Source organism: Pyxicephalus adspersus, chromosome Z (assembly GCF_032062135.1).
Source record: "Pyxicephalus adspersus chromosome Z, UCB_Pads_2.0, whole genome shotgun sequence".
Lineage (NCBI taxonomy): Eukaryota > Metazoa > Chordata > Amphibia > Anura > Pyxicephalidae > Pyxicephalus > Pyxicephalus adspersus.
Window position 1 is genome coordinate 83,011,868 of NC_092871.1, and position 19,981 is coordinate 83,031,848.

General features: G+C 37.9%; 1 protein-coding gene across 5 annotated transcripts in view; it reads left to right on the forward strand.

The window, feature by feature from the left end:
• The window catches only part of STRBP (spermatid perinuclear RNA binding protein), a 108,882-nt gene that overhangs the window by 26,421 nt on the left and 62,480 nt on the right, over positions 1-19,981 (forward strand). For 4 of the 5 annotated variants that reach the window (XM_072431253.1, XM_072431254.1, XM_072431250.1 and 1 more), the window contains exons 2-3: positions 496-565; positions 18,983-19,148. In XM_072431253.1, coding sequence (XP_072287354.1) covers positions 19,146-19,148 — 3 coding nt within the window. In that variant the 5' untranslated portion in view covers positions 496-565; positions 18,983-19,145. Of the gene's footprint in view, positions 1-495; positions 566-3,358; positions 3,423-18,982; positions 19,149-19,981 lie in introns of those variants that run through there. The other variant, XM_072431252.1, reaches the window with a different exon arrangement.

The following is a 19,981-nucleotide window of genomic DNA, read 5'->3' on the forward strand; positions in this document are numbered from 1 at the left end:
GATAATTCCTGTAGCCATATTACAGTTGGGAATTTGGGGGTATTAAGGATCAATGGTGCAAAATTATGCCTTTTATCTGTAAACCAGAATCCGAGAAGGGCACAAGGGGCAACACTGAACCCACGAGTGCATAAAGAAGTACCCGAAATTGAGCTCCAAGTTTTGGCACGTTCACTCCGCATCCCAAATGAAATGTGAATTTTTCAGTGACCGGTAGAGAGGGTCCTTTCCAGACCTGTGAATTGCAAGGTATTCCAAAGGCAGAAACCTATTATAGACAAAATATGGTAGAGAATAAATACTTTGGGTATTTACAAATGGAAATTCATTGAAATGCTCATATGCATGAATATTGTGCATATATGCATTGGATTTGTATGCTTGGATATCATTCACACAGGACCATGGTGTACATGCTGAAAACTAAAATATTGACCTGTGTCATTGCAAATATTTCTCTCTATTCACACTGGTTATCATTTTCTGTTTTTATAGTGAAATTTGATATGGCCGACAAGCAATAATTTCATGGAAGAGCTACAAATAAATGACAGCAGTTTTTCTGGTGAGTAATTTTTTTTCTATCCTATTTTGTACTTTGATTAGAACAGATGCACCTGTATCCATGTGATCCCTGTTTTTAATGCAGTGTAGACCTGTGAAGTCTTTTTAGAAGTAAACCTTTTCTTAAAGCTAGGTTTATGCATCCATTCACTGGCAGATTCAAATCTTGCATTGGGTACAGCTAGGGACTTAGTTGCAAAATGTGATTAACAGTGGTCCCTCAACAAGACTGATGTAGGGCCCCTGTTGGCTGAGAAGGGTTCAGGGCCTTCTTGCAGAAGCACACATTGCACCTTCTTTTGTCTGTTTCTGGTGTGCATCACATAGTATTTATTCATAAAGAAAATGGATATCTATATCTTCTTTATGACTACATGTTACATATTTGGGGTAGCAAAAACCAAGACACATCAGGAAGGGTTGCTACTCCTACTCCTATTTAGAGCATCATGTAGTGACCAGTAGCGACAGAAAGAGTATTTATGTTCCTTAAGTTTCCTTAACGGGAAACAAATGGCTTTGGGTCTTTTGTATTTTTCACTAATAACTAATGTATTTTTTAACTAACAAAGCAAGATAAGGTGCACCATAGCACTAATGCCATAGAGCATGATTTCTAGAGAGTGTGTACAACATCAGCAAACGACTAAAAGTCTAATGGGAGCTATACTACAGAACAGGGGCATGGGGGGTGTTGAGTAATTTGTGTGTTATTCAGGATAGAGCTGCTGAGCTTTGCAAGCTGGCATTTTTAGTAATGCAGTTAAGATTGTTAATGACCAAAAAGAAAAAATAAATTTGCTGTTTTGTCCTTTGTATGTTGTTTTTCAAGGAAATGAAGTCACAGTGCCACCAAATACTTTCCATATGACAATTTGCCCAAAATGCTTTTTTACTGTTTTCTGCCTTTTTTTTTTCTTGTTTGATGATGAGAAATAAAACACCAGACCAAATAATAGCACTTCTTTAGTGCAGTTTAACATTTCCTTCTTGCATAGTCACTCATCGCCCTTTTTTATTTTCAGTGTAATCAACCTTACACAATGCCATGTCACTTGCTTCAAACTCCCCTGGTAATGTGTAATCTAGAATAATCATTATGCAAAGTCTGCACAAAGTAGTGTCCATCTGAGAACATTAATTTAAGTTGTAAGTAAACAGTTTTGATGTATATTTTAATATTTGTATGTATATCTGACTTTGCAAGTTTTTTTTTTTTGATTTTTGCACCTAGAAAATTTTTTATATTAAAGCAGACTAAACCATGCAACATTCACCTGTCCTCATTTCCATCAGGATTACCGGCATCTTTTTTTTTTTTTCTTCTCTTTCTGCTGATGATCTTCAGCCATCCTGATTAGTCGAGCTAGTAAGACTTTCATTCATTCCCAAGTTTTTTCATTCTTGGCGAACACAAAGAAAGCTGAGATTGCTGGGTATTTTGGCAGCCAAAGCTGTTACTGTGTACATGCACAGCTCGACTTTTGTTAGAGGAAATATTACAGAAGGGACATCACCTGTGCCATCCTGCAATAATTACCTGTCTGATCTTCTGGAATTCTTCAAAAAGCTGGCTTATTTTGCATTCGCTGAAGAAACTTCCTAGAAAGAAAAGGATATCGGTGAAATCAATATTTGACGAGCCCATCCTGTTTCTAGCAATTCTCTGAGGTACGCTTGCAGACAATTTCTAGTAGTAGAAGGTTGTACTTAGCATCCAGAAACAATTGACGGAGGTCCAGTGAGGACATTTGCTTTCTTACCTCTACAAGTAATTGACTGATATGGAGATCAGAGCTTGACGAAGACCATACCATCTTCTCCAAAATTCTTCATCCTTTTTCCTGCTGATAATTCTTTTTGATTTGGGTGCAGTGTTTGGTCTCCACCTCAACCCGCAGCATTAGTTGGGACTTGGCTGAATATTTATTTGAAGGTTCTTATTCATCCAGGTCATTGTATAGCTAGTAGTAGTTATTCACATTTACTAGGCCTTGTTTTTCAAATGTGGAAGAGCTTTTCAAGCCACTTTATTAGTTCATTACCAGCAGACATAGCAGTGGTCTCCCCATCTGACACAAATCTGCCTGTAATTTTTTACAAAGAAGGAGTAAAAAATTTAGCCTGTGACCTGCATGGCACCACCATTGCCATCCATGTTCTCCTGTCCTTCAACAAACAATTTACTGTTGGTTCGAACCACATTTTTCAAAGTTTGACCTATCAGTTCAGAGCACTATCTGACATCTTTCTGCCCCTTATAATTACATGTAGCATTGCACACTGTTTATGGATGTTTCATAGAGATTTCTGCCAGTTCTAATCCTTCAATTTTGCAGGATTATTTGTAATTCTGCAGAAGAGCTTGCACAGCTGTTCAAGAAAATCGTTCACTGCAGAATTTCCACTGGGAAGGGACCTCATTGACCTTGTTTTTCTATCACTCTGCTCACTTTTGCCATGGTGTGAAATTTAAAGGTTAAACCATCATGTCTACCTTGACCTCTCCTTTTTGATATAGTCTTATTTTTTTGCCCAGTTTGCTGCAAACAGCTTCTGTTTCAATTAATTGCTTTGGGTCCACCTACACGTTATGTCATGGATCCTTAGCATTTGTTTGTTTTTCTTGCTTGTCCAATTACCGGTATGTAAACCAAGAATGGGGGAAAAATACTGAAACACCTTTTATTACAAAATTCTTTTTGGAAACTTTAAAGTTCTTTATTATTTCTCTTCTCTTTTTTTTTTTATTTTTTTTTTTTAAATATTACCAGGAACTTTAACATCCTTTTGGTCTGTTGACGCGCCAATGCCAAGACATAATATGTCGAATAAAAAACGAATAAATAAAGACGAAGGTAAATCTAATGTAATGTAATCTCATGACAAATAGTAGCAGTAGTATTAAGTTTTTGTGTAGGTGTAGGAAAAAGGCTATATAATAGCTGAACTGCTTTTCTATGTGAACTCCTTTACATGCTTAAGCAGTCTTGTGTTCCTTATACCCCTATGTGATAGCATAACCAAGTTCACCACATTGTGACCTCTGCAGAGTACACTGCAGGCGAGCAATACTGTCTGCATTTCAGCTTCAGTTTGTAATAAAGTATGGTTGGATTTAACAAAATATTTGTCCCATTACTCACATTTTTACAATGAGAAGCTTTGTTCCATACCCACACCATTGTTTCCCCCCAGCCCTTTTTAGATTGGTGCACCACCCAACACTTTTCATTAAGCACCTTAAAACAGCAAACGAACAGAAAAGTTAGGTCACAATATAGGTGCACTGCGCAGTTGGTGCATAATACAGATTATAGAGAAATGGGAGATACTTAGGGGGTGGGCATTAGAAATTTGGTACAAAGTAAAGTAACCCGACACTGGTTACTGGATGGCAACAACAACTGGGAACACTAAATTTGTCATGTGTTGCCCTCACCACTTTTTGACCCCCCGCTTACAACTTCAAATCATTTCTGGGAGAACGCTGTATGCAATCCCTAGTTGCATTCGCTAAGATTTATGATAAGGAGCTAAAATATTTGACAGATCTGAAATGTTGACTAAATGCCAAGTTGAAGTTTTGCAAAGCCCTCTGCCTTTTCTCTAAGCCAGTTCTGTTTTACCGGGAAGGTGCACAAGCACCTGCAGACCACATTAGGCAGTACGGGTGTGTTCTACTATCATGCAAACATGCTAATGTCTTCTTTGTATGGAAACTGATCATTCAGGCCTTGATGTGTCATATGTAGTAGGGAGGAGCAGTTGTAAAAGAATTCATCTTCCTAGATTTATTCACTTGCTGGTGACCAGGATTGTGCAAGGTAGGTCATTTTCAAAATTCATAGACTATGGATTCAAAATAGGCAGTAAGTAGCCGGAGCTCAGCAGGGAGCATGGGTTTTGATGATAGCAGAGCTGTAAGTCTGATTCCGCAAATGGTATGTCAGAACTTTGCTTTCAATCACTTATTCTTCACACAGAGCAAGGACCTCACTTTTACACTGCTGGCAGGGCACATGAGTTCTTAATAATGCTGTGGCTGCTTTATAAACATCTGTAAGACATTGGGCACATCTTCTTTGTGATGCACCTCAAAGTATTTACTGGATTTAAACTAAAAATTGATTTGAGCTTTATGCCCAGCATCACCAAGGCTTTTTATACAGCTAAATCATTTCCTAATAAAATGCAGTCATCAGATGTCCGTAAATGTATTGCCTGCCTGCCTCAAATCCCCAGAGAAAATTGGAAGGTTTAATTAAAGCAGAATTTTCTGGGCTTATTCTTGCATGAATGCAAATTTTAATTTCTAGATGCCTTTTATCAGTTTTTTACTTTGTTGCAAAAATAAAAAATAGAATATGTAAACCCTAACAATGTGTTTTGCTCCATTGGGTTGATCTACCATTACAAAGCATGTTGCTTTATCTGTTTCATTAATTGCCTGTTGATTTTATGAGATGATAACTGCTGTGCAAAATAAAGGGTTTCTGTAGAAGGGGAAGAGGACATGGAGAGGTCTGTGCTCTTTCAAATACATCAGGACTGACACCACATTCTTTTGAATACAGAGCTAAAAATACACTGTGTAGTCAAATTAAAGTTAGGATACCTTTGGTACATGAACAGTAATTTTACTGTACTTACAGTGTGTGTAATTTCTGTATATCTGACACTTCCCGGAATGTCAAATTTCTGGTTTCCCACTGAGCTCTGTGGTTACTTTGGCCAACCCTATACGTGACTACAGGACATAGAAATGAGTTAGGTGGAAGGAACCACAGCACTTGGTGGGGGAAGAAGAAGGAAGAGTTGGATACGGTTAGCAAGAATCTGATACATCAGGTAGTTTCAAATGAAGAGAATTATCCAGTTACCGCAGCTCTTGCATGAAGCTCAGATCGCCCGGTATTACAATTTTTTTTTTTCTTCATAAGTCAACCCTTTTAATACATTTTTAATTTTGCAGGAAGATTGTGTAAGGATTGGCTGATACCTTAACATTAATACAGAAAGAAGCAGTAGGCTTTTGTGATTATAAATTGTAAAATTAAAGGAAGTGTACAGTTTTTCAGCATATTGGTTTAGAGATTACTGATTATCTTACTTTACAAGACCTATTTTGGAAGCAGTAGGAATCCATAGCTGTTGAGTTTATAATCTGCATGCCAAATACAATCTATGTTCGGGCATGCTACTTGGACAATACCAGATACTTGAACCGGATTTCCTTTGCTTGGTAGTTTCAGTTGATACATATATGATAAATATCCTGTTCAGCATTTTCATGGTCCCGTACAGTTTAATAAATAATTATTCTTTTTTTATTTTGTTCCTAAAAGTCTAAAAGTTCTTCCAAAACTTGCATCTGAATGGAATGTAGTACAATAAATCCAATCCCTTAACTAATCCCAGTTTTGCTCCTTCTGGGGGAAAAAAGAAAAGTTCTGTTTCCTTTTTTCAGCTTTTTTTTTCAAATCTGTTTTTAGTCATCATTTGTTAATGCAGCAATAACAGATTCTATTGCAAAGGCATCTAAGTGCACAAGGCTTAATATTTAATACGCTAAAAGCATAGATTTAGTGCACCGGCCAGCCCAGATTTGCAATATTTAATAGAGTTTGCTTTTATCAAATACCATTCAGTACAACTTCCCTAACTGGAAACTTGTCAGGTATGTCGTAAGACAAAGTATTTGTTAAATGGAATGGCAAGCATTAAGCAGCCATTGAGCTCCTGTGTTTAGTATACTCCGGGCCATGTATGCTTGTGTATACACATCTCATTTTGCCTGGATTAAAATGGATAAAAATATTTGTAAGATGTTTTACATCTGTTTAATAACTCAGAACGTTGCAGAAAACTATCCTTTACAATTTCCCATATTATTTCCCATATTATAGGTTTAAAGAAATGCAGTAGATGTAATTTTTTCTGCACGAGTGAGTTTTATAATCCTTGTAATTATCCAAACACCTCTGTCTCATTGCTGAAATCCTGAAAGCTTAAAAATAGATGCATCATCCTTATTAAGGGAGGGAACAGGAAAAAATGGTATGAGGTAATCCAAAGCAGACAAATATTTGAGTGTTTTTAAGATAAATGCAGGGTAGATGTGTGTATTGGCACTTGTGTCATCCAGTGCAAAGAAATATCAATAAAGCCTCTCTATCACTGCCTATAAAGAATATAAACAAGTAGGAAATGCAATAGAAGAGACTTTAAAGTGGAACTACACCCCACATTGCCATGTTCTTTTTTAGGCTACCGGCATATTTTTTCCTTCACTTCCTCCTTCCGCCATCTTCATTGGCTGGAACAGGGAAACATACCTCCCGTGTGGGAGTTTTTATTCCCAGCTTGCAAAGAGAAATCTGGGAATGCCCTGGCAACTGATGCTGTGCATGCGCAGCGCAGCTTTTTCACCAGAAACCTAGAATGATCAGGCAGCTAGGAGAGATTACTGCAGAAGGGGCATTACCTGACCTATTCTGCAATATTACAAACCCAGTCATATAATCTCATAGAAATCTGGTTCATGAACTTAAAAACCAATAGAAATCTCTTCTCACTTAATGGGGGGCTGTTTCGAAACCACAGGTTCCCAGGGGCCCTGAATTGATTATGCAAACTGTGGACCACTGGGTAATATTAAGGACCTCTGGGGGGCTATGTTTTTTATTTTGTCTCCCTAAGTGAGAAGAAACCTCTGGTTTCATGTGTTCTTAACCTATATCCTGACATTCCCAAAGGCTAGAGTGCTAGAATTTGGGTTTCTAATAGCTACAAGGGCCCTGTGTATACCCTGGAAAGTTTGGGTCTAAACAACACAGGATTTAGGAGAAATGAGGAATGTAAACACAGGGTGATAGGTAGCACAATATGACAATCGGACACAACTGTCATAGTTTGTTACCAATAGAGGCACAGCACATGCCATGCCATGGCACCATAAGTCCCTCATCTCTTTTGCAGACGTATTTCTTTCACATCCGGCACTGGTCATCTAGACCTCTGACATGGGTTGTGGTTGCTTCTGCTGGAGCATAGCTCACTACAGGACACAGCAGAGATGTAGGGGCCACAGCACATGATAGCTATCCAGATAACTAACATACCCAGTGTGCTGAATGTGAAAATTCATTAGCTGGCCATTATTCTTGAACACGGGAGAAATGGGAGGAACAAGGAGCAAGAGAGAAAAGTATAAAGTCTTTGCAGGCCCTGCTTTTATCATTTTAATAAACCTAATGACAGTACAGTTCTTCTTTATTATTTGTCAGTCCAAAAAAAAGGAAATTTTAGCAAAAGCAAGAATTTTTTTATAATATTTTGCTTTCTGCCTTTTACCAATGGGTACAGCTCTAGGCTCCCTTTAACATTTTAAAGGCTCTCTGTTTGCTTCTTTGATGGAAGATTTCTGTTGCACGACAGGTCGCTATTTTTTATCTCTTATTGGAAATTTTACGTCTGAAGTTCTAAAATGTGACCAAAGATAAAAAGAAATTAACCACTGAATTTCCTTTTGACTTTTTGTGTCTGTGTTCAAAGTTTACTATTTTGCCAGGAGCCTCTAAAAGGTGCAGAAAACATGATGGATATCTAGAAAGCTTTAGAGCTTTGCAGGTGTTAAGCAAGAAAAAAAAAAAATGAAGCCTTCTGATCATATACTCTCTGCTCACAATTACTTTAAGTGCTTAAAATCCTCCCGGTGATGAAAGACCTCATTAGGTGTGATTTCTGACAATCCAGTTATTACGAATACCTGATTTTATTTGATATCTGGTAGTAGAGTATACGTGTCTCCTTTGGGAGAGTGCAATTTAAAGTTGTATTCGGTGAATCAGATGTCTAGGGACTCTATCATATAATTGCAGAGTTAGCTTTAGATAACCCAGACTTATTTTGAACATTAAATGACTGTCTCACCATACAAAGCATGTATTATAAGGCATTGACTGAGTAACGTAACTCAGTCATCTTACACACATCTTTTTCACCGAATAGTTATCAGATTACATAAGTATTCAAGCTTTTGATCTACTAATAGATTTCATAGTGTTGTGGTTAAGTGAGAGAAAAAAAAGTTTGTTTTTGTGCAATAAAAGATCGGATAATTCTTTACTTTACCCATGATTCGCCTTCCATTCATTATATGAATATTTAATTTAAAAAGCACACAAGCTGTTATTTTTTGGCCTCAGAAACACACACAACACAGTTCACTGTGGTCAGAATCAAGAAACCAACGCTACTAGCTTGCAGAAAAAAGGGGCTTGAGAAGATCAGCTTTGTTAAGATTCAAGACAGGATTTAAAAAAAACAAAAACGGATACAATTCTTAGAAATTTTCATCTTATCTTAAAGTGGAACTAAAGTCCCACTTTGATAAATGCATAATCAGGCTGGTTATAATTGCAGAACAGGACAGGCGATGTAATAATGCAATAATTCCCTCCTATCTGCCTGATTGTACAGGGGGAGCTGCATAAAAAAGCTGAGCGTGCGCAGCACAGCGGTTGTTGCCAGGTACCTGGAATTCTGGCTTCCTCTGTGCATGCGCAGGAGTTACGTTACCCCTGCCCAACCAATCAGGATGGCCGAGAATCTCAAAGAGGAAGTGAAGAAAGAAGAAGATGGTGGTGCCCTGCAAGGGAAAGGGGACTAGTGAGTAACATGGGGTTTTATTCCACTTGAGGGAGTAACTCTAGGCTTTTTTCTGCATTCCCAGTCTCTCCAGTCTTTCGAATAACTTCTACCCAAAGCCTTTTCTGTAGAAAAAGATGATTATCTTTTTATATTCCAAACTGGTTCATCCCTTTCAAATGTGAAAAAAAGAAACTTAAAGTTTTAAAAAAAGAAATGGAGTCAACATCAAGCAGGAAGCTTGTTTCTTGCTGATTGCAGATCTCTAGCTCTGAAACAACGACAACGACGATGGTGGTGGTGGGGTGGGAGGAAGTTCATGTAGTTACAGTACAGCAAATGCAATTCATTTATATGTAATCATTTATATGTAATCTTCCTGCTCATTTCTCAGTCTTTCCATATATATATATATATATATATATATATATATATATATATATATATATATATATATATATATATATATATATATATATATATATATATATATATATATATAATAATGTGTTATAATTTATTGTACACCCTTCCACCGGATATTCATAATATGTAATACTTTTCACAACAATTATCAATTGTGGGACCAATAATCCATTTTACAAATTTAGGTCTCAATCTTGTTTAAGAAAGCCACACATCGAAACATGACGGGAACAGAGACAATTGCATTTAACCTGATTCTTTAAAGCCAACACATTTAATTCCTGCTTAACTTTGCTTAACTTTGTCTATTTCTGGTGCTTATTAAGCTGTTACTGTACTTCCTTGCACTTTCTTATATTACCAAGCAAAATTGTCTTCTGTTCTCTTTGTACTCCAGGGGTGGCACACAGTTTCTTAACCTATTATATTTAGGAGAATCTGTTTTACATTATCTCTTTCATTGCATATTAATCTTATTTGCTACTCGGTTAGGCATTAGTACAGAAATGGACGTTGTTGGTACAACGTTTATTTGTGTGACTTCAGTTGGGTTTTAAAGGATGGTGCCCACCACATAGTGCAACAATATGTATTTGTAGGATTCTATGTGGAGTAATATATTCCCCTGAAAAAGCTATGTGTTGTATTTTTAAGTCGGTATCTCATTTTGTCCTGATGTTTGGTAGGCCTTTTTGGGAAAAATCCACTGAGGTTTGCTCAGTCATTCATACATGCAACACAACTTATGTACTTGTATCAATAGTTACCAACAATCCTGATCAATCACCTAACAATCAGTTGGCTGTTGATTTCACTTCATATAATCTTCACATCCAACAAATTGCATCAGAAGCCTGATTGTAACTAAAGTAAATGTGTAATAGGCCTAATCTGGGCATCAGCTGGGCCTTTTCTGACCCCCTAGAGTGCAGCAATAAGCACCTTCAGCAGGTAGAAGTCCTTGTTACTGAACACAGACATTTTCCAATTTGTTGTAAAATGATTGAGGCCTAATCAAGCACAGAGAAGCATGAAATTGCCTCTGTCCTCTTTAGGTGAGAATCATGGTTGATTTTTCTTTTTTATCTCTGACTCAATTGTCAGCCTTTGGCGGAGCATAGAAAGGGAAAAATATCTCTCTAAGAGCTTTGTGTAGCAAACTATATTCATATTTTGCATCACTGGGGGCCTGGGGTCCATCACAATCTGTATCTTTCCCGGTGAGGTTTTCCGTCATGTTGGACAATTGATGTGCTCAGGAATATCTATAACAACCCATTGGGTTAACACATACATACATTGTACATCTTTTTAATTACTGACACATTATTCTAATTAGGATGCTGACTTTATAGCCACAAACAGGTTCAAGGCTGAGTAAGTGTTTATTTTGGCAACCATGGAACTGTTTTGTCTCTTTGGTTACCTTTTATAACGGAGATGCAATATTCTTTTTAATTCACAAGGCTTGTATAGCACAAAATATAGTTTCCATAGTGAGGTGACTTGTCTTGTCAGACATAATTTATTACTCAGAGACCATCATGGTATAGCTTCACTTTTCACACACGTCCTCTCATTATTCTCTAAATTTATTCTAGTGTAGTGACATCTCTACCTAGAACTATAAAATTTTGCATACATTTGTCATTTGTAATACCAAAGACTGTAGGAAAGATGGGGTTAGCATAAGTTATTTTTACAGTAGCCTGTCCCTTAAAAAAAGCTTTTTCCTCCATTGGATTTAAAAAGAACCTAAAGCCAAAACATCTCTGTAGATTTGGATAGAGCAGGGAACGATTCGATGAAGGATCAACAATCAAGGTTTTCTTGCAGTATGTGCCCACATTAGGTAGCTTCATCCTCTTGATTTGTCCTGGTGACCGTTGTTACTGAGATAAGAAAGGAATGGAAAATGTAAAAATTTACACATGTTGCCTGGACAAAAGAGTGAAGGTAAATGCTCTGATAGCAACATCCTCTCTAGGAAAAACTAAGGGACAGATTATCCTAAATGTGTTAACGTTTGCTTCCAGTGACCTCCACGTAACAGAAAATTAGATAACTAAATTGCAATGAGACAGACAACATAAAATAATTTACAGGAAGGCCTGAAAAAATGGGGTGTATATACATTTTAAATAATAATGTCATATAGTAACAATGTAGTAACACGTTTAGTTTGTCATTTATATAACAACAATATCATGTAGTAAAGACAAGAGAGAGTGTCGATCGAGGAAAAAAAAGATTTCCTCATGGGATCAGGAACCAGGGTTTTTTTGTTTTTGTTTTTTTGTTGCCTTCCTCTGGATCATCAATGTCTATAAGGTTTTTAACTGGCATATGTTTATTTTCCCAGTTTTCTATACATAATGGGTATAAAAAGATGAATGCCATGTTGTTTTCAAACTTGGTTTTGTTACATTTTTATGAATTTAGCCTGATCATGCATGTCCTTGCTCTGGAAAAAAACTGACCCTCATCTAACTAGCCTGTGGATCCATAAGGTGAATAAAATATTGTTGATGAAGGATCTTGCCTCATGTTCGTGAAGGATCTCGTCTCAGGTTGGTTTGAGGGCAGAGGGAAGAGCTTGAATTTTACAACACTGGAACTTTTAGACATGGGAAGGGGGACTTGAGAAGTTTACCTACCATGGGGCTTAGAAAAGTCTGATGGCAGTCTTGTTCACCATTATTCCATATCCAGAAAGTCCACCAACCCATTTTTTTCCTCTCCCTCTTCTTCACCTCCATTTCCAAAAGCCAATTTTGACCTCAAGTAAAAGGTTACAGCAAATGCAAATCCAAAAAGGTGTATATTGTAGAGTATTTAAATGGTTCTTAAGGATCTTAACTATGTCCATATCAGAAGATCACATGAACAATGAAGCAGAGAAAATACTGAAGGATGCTTAGATAATCTATGTACAAACAAATTGTAGGTTTACCTTTAGTACAGGTTTAGAGGGTTGGGGTTATTGGTGTGGGAACTGGGAAGATGTGGTTAGGAGAGCAAAGCGGTAGAAGAAGTACAAAAGGAGAGCAAGAGTGAATATGTGACCTTTCTTTGGAACACTTTAGGTAGGTACCAACAACTGCACACCAGTCCACCACCCCACGAGACCAGCCATTTTGGAGCCTCTGACACTATCGTCTATCCATTACAATATTACTCTGGTCAAAGTTGCGCTTTTTCTTTAAGATCTGACTACTCATTTGCTTCCCAATGTATAAGACCTCTTCACAGTTTCCATTGTAATGTGGTTCCCAACCCTATTCACCTTCACCTGCCAGTGGTTTTAATGCTTTTGCTTATCGCTGTATATAACCATAAGTAAAAACATGCAAACAACGCCTGGTATATGCAGTCAGGGGTCTTCTACAATATACATTGATGGGTGACTCTATTTATTCATATGACAAAAGTACTAAAACCCTCTAGTTTCCTTCAGTGGCGGATGCTGTGTAAATATTGGCACAAGGCCAGGTATAAAATTAGTTCAGCAAAAGAAATTTTCACGCTTTATTTTTTTGGCAACACCGGCCAAAGTCTGTAAATTCCAGGAGTTTGCATTTGTTTCTACTTAGTGGTTCCATCCAATTATTTGCACCTCCAATAAAACTCTTTTGTATTAATGCTTTTTAAAATGAACAAATAGTTTTGCAGCTGTTTGTGTGTCTGAACGCACAATAGGTGGATTTCCTGCCGGTCTGATTGTATAACACTTGACTAAATGGGCAGCACATCATAAGAAGCTTATTTTTTCACTGATTGCTTTGAAGACGCAGTCCCACTTAGAAATTTATTTTGTAATTTCAGAGCCGACCGCTTTTTAATCTGGTCTGTACATCCCGAGCAGGTTGTTAGAACCATGGTTTGAAAGGAATTAAGTGAAAGTAAATAGGACAGCATGAGGGAATTATATGTCCATAAATAGGACAATGTGAAGTCTTGATCAGAGAAGTGATTGTCTGCAGACCTCAGGTACAGCTTTTCTCGAGGGTTAGCAACATCTGTCATCTCCACACTTTATGCTTTTACCTCCTGCCTATATTGTATTTACCAGATTGGATCTGTTTGCAGAAATAAGTCCATAGCAGCCTTTCTTGACCTTTTTAACATTGAGGAACGCTTGAATTTACTTTCAGGTCTTGTAGAACCCCTGCTATAACTTCTATATTCAAAACTCATGGTACATTAGTATAGCTGTTAGTAGGAAAATGCCTCTTGCATTGCTGGTCATTGGGAATATTGTCACCCTTACAGATAGCCAAAAGATCATTGGTATCATTTAAACCCGAGAGGCAAAAAATTGCTCAAGGAACCCCTAGTAACCTCCGGAAGAACACTGGTTGAGGAAAAAACAGTCAACATGCTTGTTTAAAGAAAGCCGTAAATTCTTCAATGTACTGAAATCTAAGCACTATATTCAGTTCTAACTTGTTCTCCTATGTCAACAGAACCTCTACCCCATAAGGATGAGTATTAGGAAAGGTGTTCTTTAACCCTGGTAACTGAGCTGATGGGAACAAATTACTCATTGCTCAAGGAACCCCTAGCAATCTCCTGGAGCAACCCAAGGGTTCATAAAGACACATTGATAAAGTGGAAGAGGATTTGCAGCACACTTTGAGAGATTGGGGACAGTTGAGAATCTGGGGTTTAGTCCTGCTTTAAATGCTTGGTAAAGGTATTGTACACACTAGTTTACCTAGTGTAGCTTTTATGTGTAGCCTACCACATCCAAGACTTGGTAAGCTGTGATATATTTTTATTTTTTACTTTAGACCTCTTTTTTTACTTTAGACTTCTTTTTAAGGTGAGGATGCCTAAGAGCATAAATAAGATGAATCTTAAAGGCATTTGACTGCCCTGGCTGGTTTGACCAGTAAATTCTTTTTATTGATATCAATATCAAACTACATAGGGGTATGTGTTGTTTTTTTTTGTTTTGTTTTTTACACAGCCTGGTACTTATATCTTGTGTGCTGTGAAATTAATTTGCAGTTGTAATTAAAGCTTAGCTGGTAGATTGGAAGATGTGCTGTGAGAATAAAAAATAAAGCGTGTGGTTCTTCGTTGATATGTATCCTTCCCTAGCTTGATTCCCTTTACTTATCTCGGACTCGTTTAACAATATTTTTCCTGCTACCATCAACTGTGTAGTACTGGTGCTATTTGCCAGCAAGCATGCATATGAGGGAGTAGAGTCACCAAGGTGCTATAAGTAGGCAACTAAATTCATTTAATAAACAGCCAGATAAAAGTTGGCGATGACACATAAATTTCATAGTTATTGCAGCCAATTTTTTCTTAAAATGAATCTTTGTACTACAGCCAAAATGTGTTGATTGGATGGTAAGGTGAAGGCCGAGAAAAGACTTGAAAAGGACTTTCTAGTGGAGCTGAGCAACCAAAACGTGGTAAAAGAGCCCCTCGGCCTTTGAAACAATGCAGGTTTATACTTCTGAGTATAAACTGATATGTGATCAAAACTTTTGCACCTCTGGACCTTTGGAGAAGCTAAAAAAATATGTTTGGTTTAGAATGATTGCATTTGTCATCTGTAGTCTGGAAAGATGAGGCATGCTTGCTGCTTGCTTCAAAGTTACACGTTCATCATTAATTAGGAAACACTTGAAAGGCTTCATCCACACCCCTGTTAGCCAACAAGTAACTAATAAAATTATACACATTAACCTGTAATGCCACCCCTCCTTTCATTTAAAAATAAATGTGTCAAAGGTGCATAGAAAGGTATAGCATAATGCATAATACAGTCATATACTGTAACCACAATCCTAATGCATATAAAGTAGGATGTTGTGGTTTTGTGATCCATGAATTGCCTTGTTCTTGTGGCGCTACATTTGTGTTTCAAAGGCTGTATTGTGAAACTGGTGTTTCCAATATATTTTCATTATTTCGGCCGAGTTTGTGTTTTACATTACCTTCCATACAGCCCACCATCTTCCTATTTGCAGAAATTTGCACCTTGTAGTATAGTTACATAACTTGGCTGCATTGTTCCTTCAAAAATTTTTCATTGTAACCCGGCCTCTCTTGTGTAAAATTAAATTATAGCATTGCAGCTCTATTTTAGTATTCAACCTTTGTTTATTACATGACTTTTCATCTGTTTTGACCTATAGTTGTAGCTGATTTCATATAATAGTGAAGTTCAAGTACAATCTTGTGCAGGCATATGGTTGTATTCCAACTTGACAATGTATGGATTTCTGACTCCCTCCTTTGCCTTTGAGTAAGAAAGGGGGAACATCTACAGGGTCAAAGGCAACCTTTCTTTGCCTTCTTAACATGGGAGAACCCTTGAAATAACTTACAAGTCTTAAGCAATCCCTGCTAAAATCATTATTTCTACAACTCACCGTACATTAGTGTGGTGGTCTTTGGGAAGAATACCTTTCATTTTTATTCTTTTTTTCTTTTTTGCTAGCCAGTGGGAAGAATGTTGCCAAAAAGATCATATCAAGATCAGATAAACAGAATCCGCAATCTTTCATTGTTTGAGGAACCATAGGGTTCCACTGAATCTTTGTTGAGTTAAGCTGCGTACACACTTCCAATTTTTGTCGTTGGAAAGGATCTTTCACGATCCTTTCCAACGACAAGGGGCTGCAAGATGCATGAACGATGCTGTACATACAGCACCGTTCATGCTCTATGGAGAGGGGAGGGGGGAGAGCGACGGAGCGGCACCCTGCTGCGCGCTCTCCCCTTCCTTTTCATTACGATCGGCTGTCGTCCATCGTCCATGGATCCGGCAGGTCGGTCGTCCGGACGATGGACGACACCGACTGTACACACGGAAGATTTTCGCCCGATAATTGGCCGATGCCGATCATCGGGCGATAAAAATCTGCCGTGTGTACGTAGCTTTACACTAGTCTAAACAGTCAGTATGTCTCAAAATGCTTCTAGCTCACTGATTGGCCGCTTCCTCCTTTCGCCAGGAAGATTTCTTTGTATATAGTAGAGGAAGAGATCAATCACGGGGAAGGTTTGCTTGTTCCTGTAGCCAATGGCTGGCATTGAGGAAAAATATCTGAAGATCTCCAGAGTGAGGGTGGTCAGCCATTTATATGTGAGCAAAAGGAACCTGTGTGGCTTACTTCAGCCTGGGCCCGGGACCTAGATAATCATGAAGCATGAGTTGCTAAAGGCCTAAGAAAGGAATGATCACTCATCTTGAGAGAAGGTCTCATCCCATGATGCTACAGGACAGAATAACCTCAATTTTATTTGGACTGTCTGGGGTAGGGCTACTCCAACTGAGGCTGGAATATGAAAGCCTGCTATGGGTGGTGAGACCAGATGTCTGTGGAAGTCTTTTAAGGTCTTAGGCAGGCTCTGGGGGTTTGACCTAGAATGCTTACCCTTCCGAATTGTGTTTTTTTTTTTTTTTTAAAGCACCAGGTCATCGTGCACCTCATTTAACCCCCATCCCTCTGGTCCTTACCATTTAGTAAACCCATTGACAGTATTCATGAACTGAACCTATGTGGGTTTATTGCCCTATCAGAGCAGAGAACTCAGAAAATCCAGCTTCTCCTTTGGGGGTGCTACATTTCCAAATTGGACACCTAATTCAGTCCATATGTGTGGATAGGTAGAAGTAGATGGTGTATATGGAAAAACATGCGTTGTAATATGCTTATTTCTAAATATAGCCTCTCTGGTATTCCATACTTAACTTTAAATACCGGTGACAGTCATTGTTTTTGAGGCTCAATAAAAAAATCATGTGATGCTCTTTAGTTCATCATAGGTTAGTTTTACATATCACTGGAGCTGTAATCATATCACAAATGGCCATTTACCACCTATAAACTAATTATAGGAAAAATGCTTAATGAGGATGTACACACAGCTGGAGATGGTTACTGAAGTCTGCTTTCAAAGAAAAAAAAAAATAACACTTACCTTTGATCCCTTGATCCCCCTGGACCTTCATCGATTTGGTCCTGTGCCATCCAGGAACTTTTCATCGTCCCGGTGCAAAGGAAGCACTGGCATCTACAGCCGCCTTCTGGCTACGTCACGTGATCTCGCACTGCGCGGGCATGAGATCGGATGAGGTAGCCCGCTATAAAGAGAGCTGATCTCACTGGGCATGCCCTGATCTCGGGCATGTGCAGAAGGAGCAGTCAGATGCATGACATAAGTGTCCTGGGAGGCTCTGCGCTCCCATTAAGTCTTGATCACCATGGCAAACAAGACAGAAAGGGGAGGTTTTTTTTTTTTTTCTTTTTTTGCACTTATAAAAAAAATTAAGAAGATTTTTACTTTATGTAAAAGGGTTGTCTAAAAAAATATTAGGTTTAGGTCCACTTTAAATAATCCTTGGATTCAAGTGAATTGTCTTGTCATCATATCTGTCTATGTGCATTTCTTTTCCAAGAGCCAAGGTTTTAAAAAATTTAATAAATTATAACTTTGCCTACATGATTCTTATAATTACTGGAAAAGATTGCAGTTCATCATCGTAATAGTCAAAGCAAAGTAATGGTTACATGGCAGTTCTGACTTTCCGAAAGGCCCTGTAATGGCGACGATTCGGCTGCTGACAATACATCACCGCAATGTAGGAAAGCATTCTACTAAGCTCTGTGGAATTGCTCCCTTGTTGGCTCTGAATGATTCAAAATAACTATTGCTAGTTATGGGGAAGTGATGTTGCTGACCTCGATAGCGAGGGAGCGATTCCATAGAGACTACTAGCAGGAAGTCTCTTGGTGATCCTGATGCTCGCGACAATTTGCCAGCATCAAGACCAGCTGTGTTATGGTCATCATGCAGCTGCAAGTAGCACATATGGAGACCATTGAAGTTTTTTTGCTTGCAGTATGTGTTGCTGGAACTTGGAAGGATTTCTGTATTCATTGATCTTTAAATACTATTCATTACATTTAGTTTTGTGGCTTACATGTGCATGAAATACTAACAGGTTTTTATTTTTTGTGGAACTTATTAATAATCTCATTCCTTTACATACCTATATCTGTAAGCCTGGAGCTGATGATTCGCTACCAAAATGTCTGCAGTCTGTTATGCCTTTAGCAGTCAAAGCTCTTTCACATCGTCAATTATAATACAGAAAATAAAAATTGCTATACAAACTTGTGTGTGTTCTTCATTGATCCGAAAAATGCAAATCAAAAATTGGCCCTAATAACGTAAATATAAAATTGCAGCAAAACTGAAGTATTTATGTCTAACAACAGTACATTGTGTTTAGTAAAACAAGATAATAATGCAGTGGTATGAAATAAATTTTGACATAATTTTTATGAATTATTTTCTTTCTCTACAGACTTCTATGTGATGCTTTCATCTTATTAAACTGGCTGAATGAACATCTGATGCTCGTGAGGACCTGGAAACTTATGTGGAAGCTGTACTACACACAAGCTTTCCTGTGGATACCTGCACAGAGGAAGGAATTGGAGAGGCAACACTGAAATCTATTCATAAGCATGGTAAATGATCATTTTATTTTTTTAGTGCAGACAGCATTATTTTCTGAATAACATAGTACGATTACTTCACACAAGGTAACACTGTTTAGTGTGTTTCAGTAAGTTCATTTTGTGCAGACAATTAGACCTTTCACAGAAAGCTAATGGATACTTCTAATGCACGATGTGTAATGCGGACACGCCATCTCGGGAAAACAAGAACTTACTTGTCTTGCCATAAAGATTTGTTTGATAGTGTTTTGAAAATGTAAAGCTGACATTTATTTTATTCCCATGTTAGCAAAAACTTGTGGTCACACTTTTTAAACTGGTGCATTAGCTAAAGGAATCTGCCCTAGTCAAGAATACGGAGCTCTGTTATGCAGAAAGTAACTGGCTCTTTTGTAACCAGTTGTGTCTGATTCTAAAATGTTGTGAGCCCCTCCTCCTCCCAAAAGGTGATACCTCACCAATGAGGAGCAGAAAGTGGTGGTGGGATGCTGGACAGACTATATGGGATAGCAAGTGCAAGACCTGGAGTTCAGCCTATCAGGTTATAATTAAAATTTATCCTAGCAGTTACTAAAAATAGGCAAATACAACCTCAGATGGACCACAGCATATTAAAAATTACACCGTGCTAAAATGTAGAAGGTGTGGAAAAAATAGGTACACCTTTCCCACCTCCATAAGAATTAGGGAAGTAAGTAGTGGCCAGGTGCTGCTAGTTGAACGTACTTGATTAATTGATCATCAGCAAATGTGACTATCTCTATAAAAGCTGAGGTTTTGGGAGTTTGTTGGTCTGGAGCATTCAGGTGTGTGCTAACACAATGCCAAGGAGAAAAGATAGC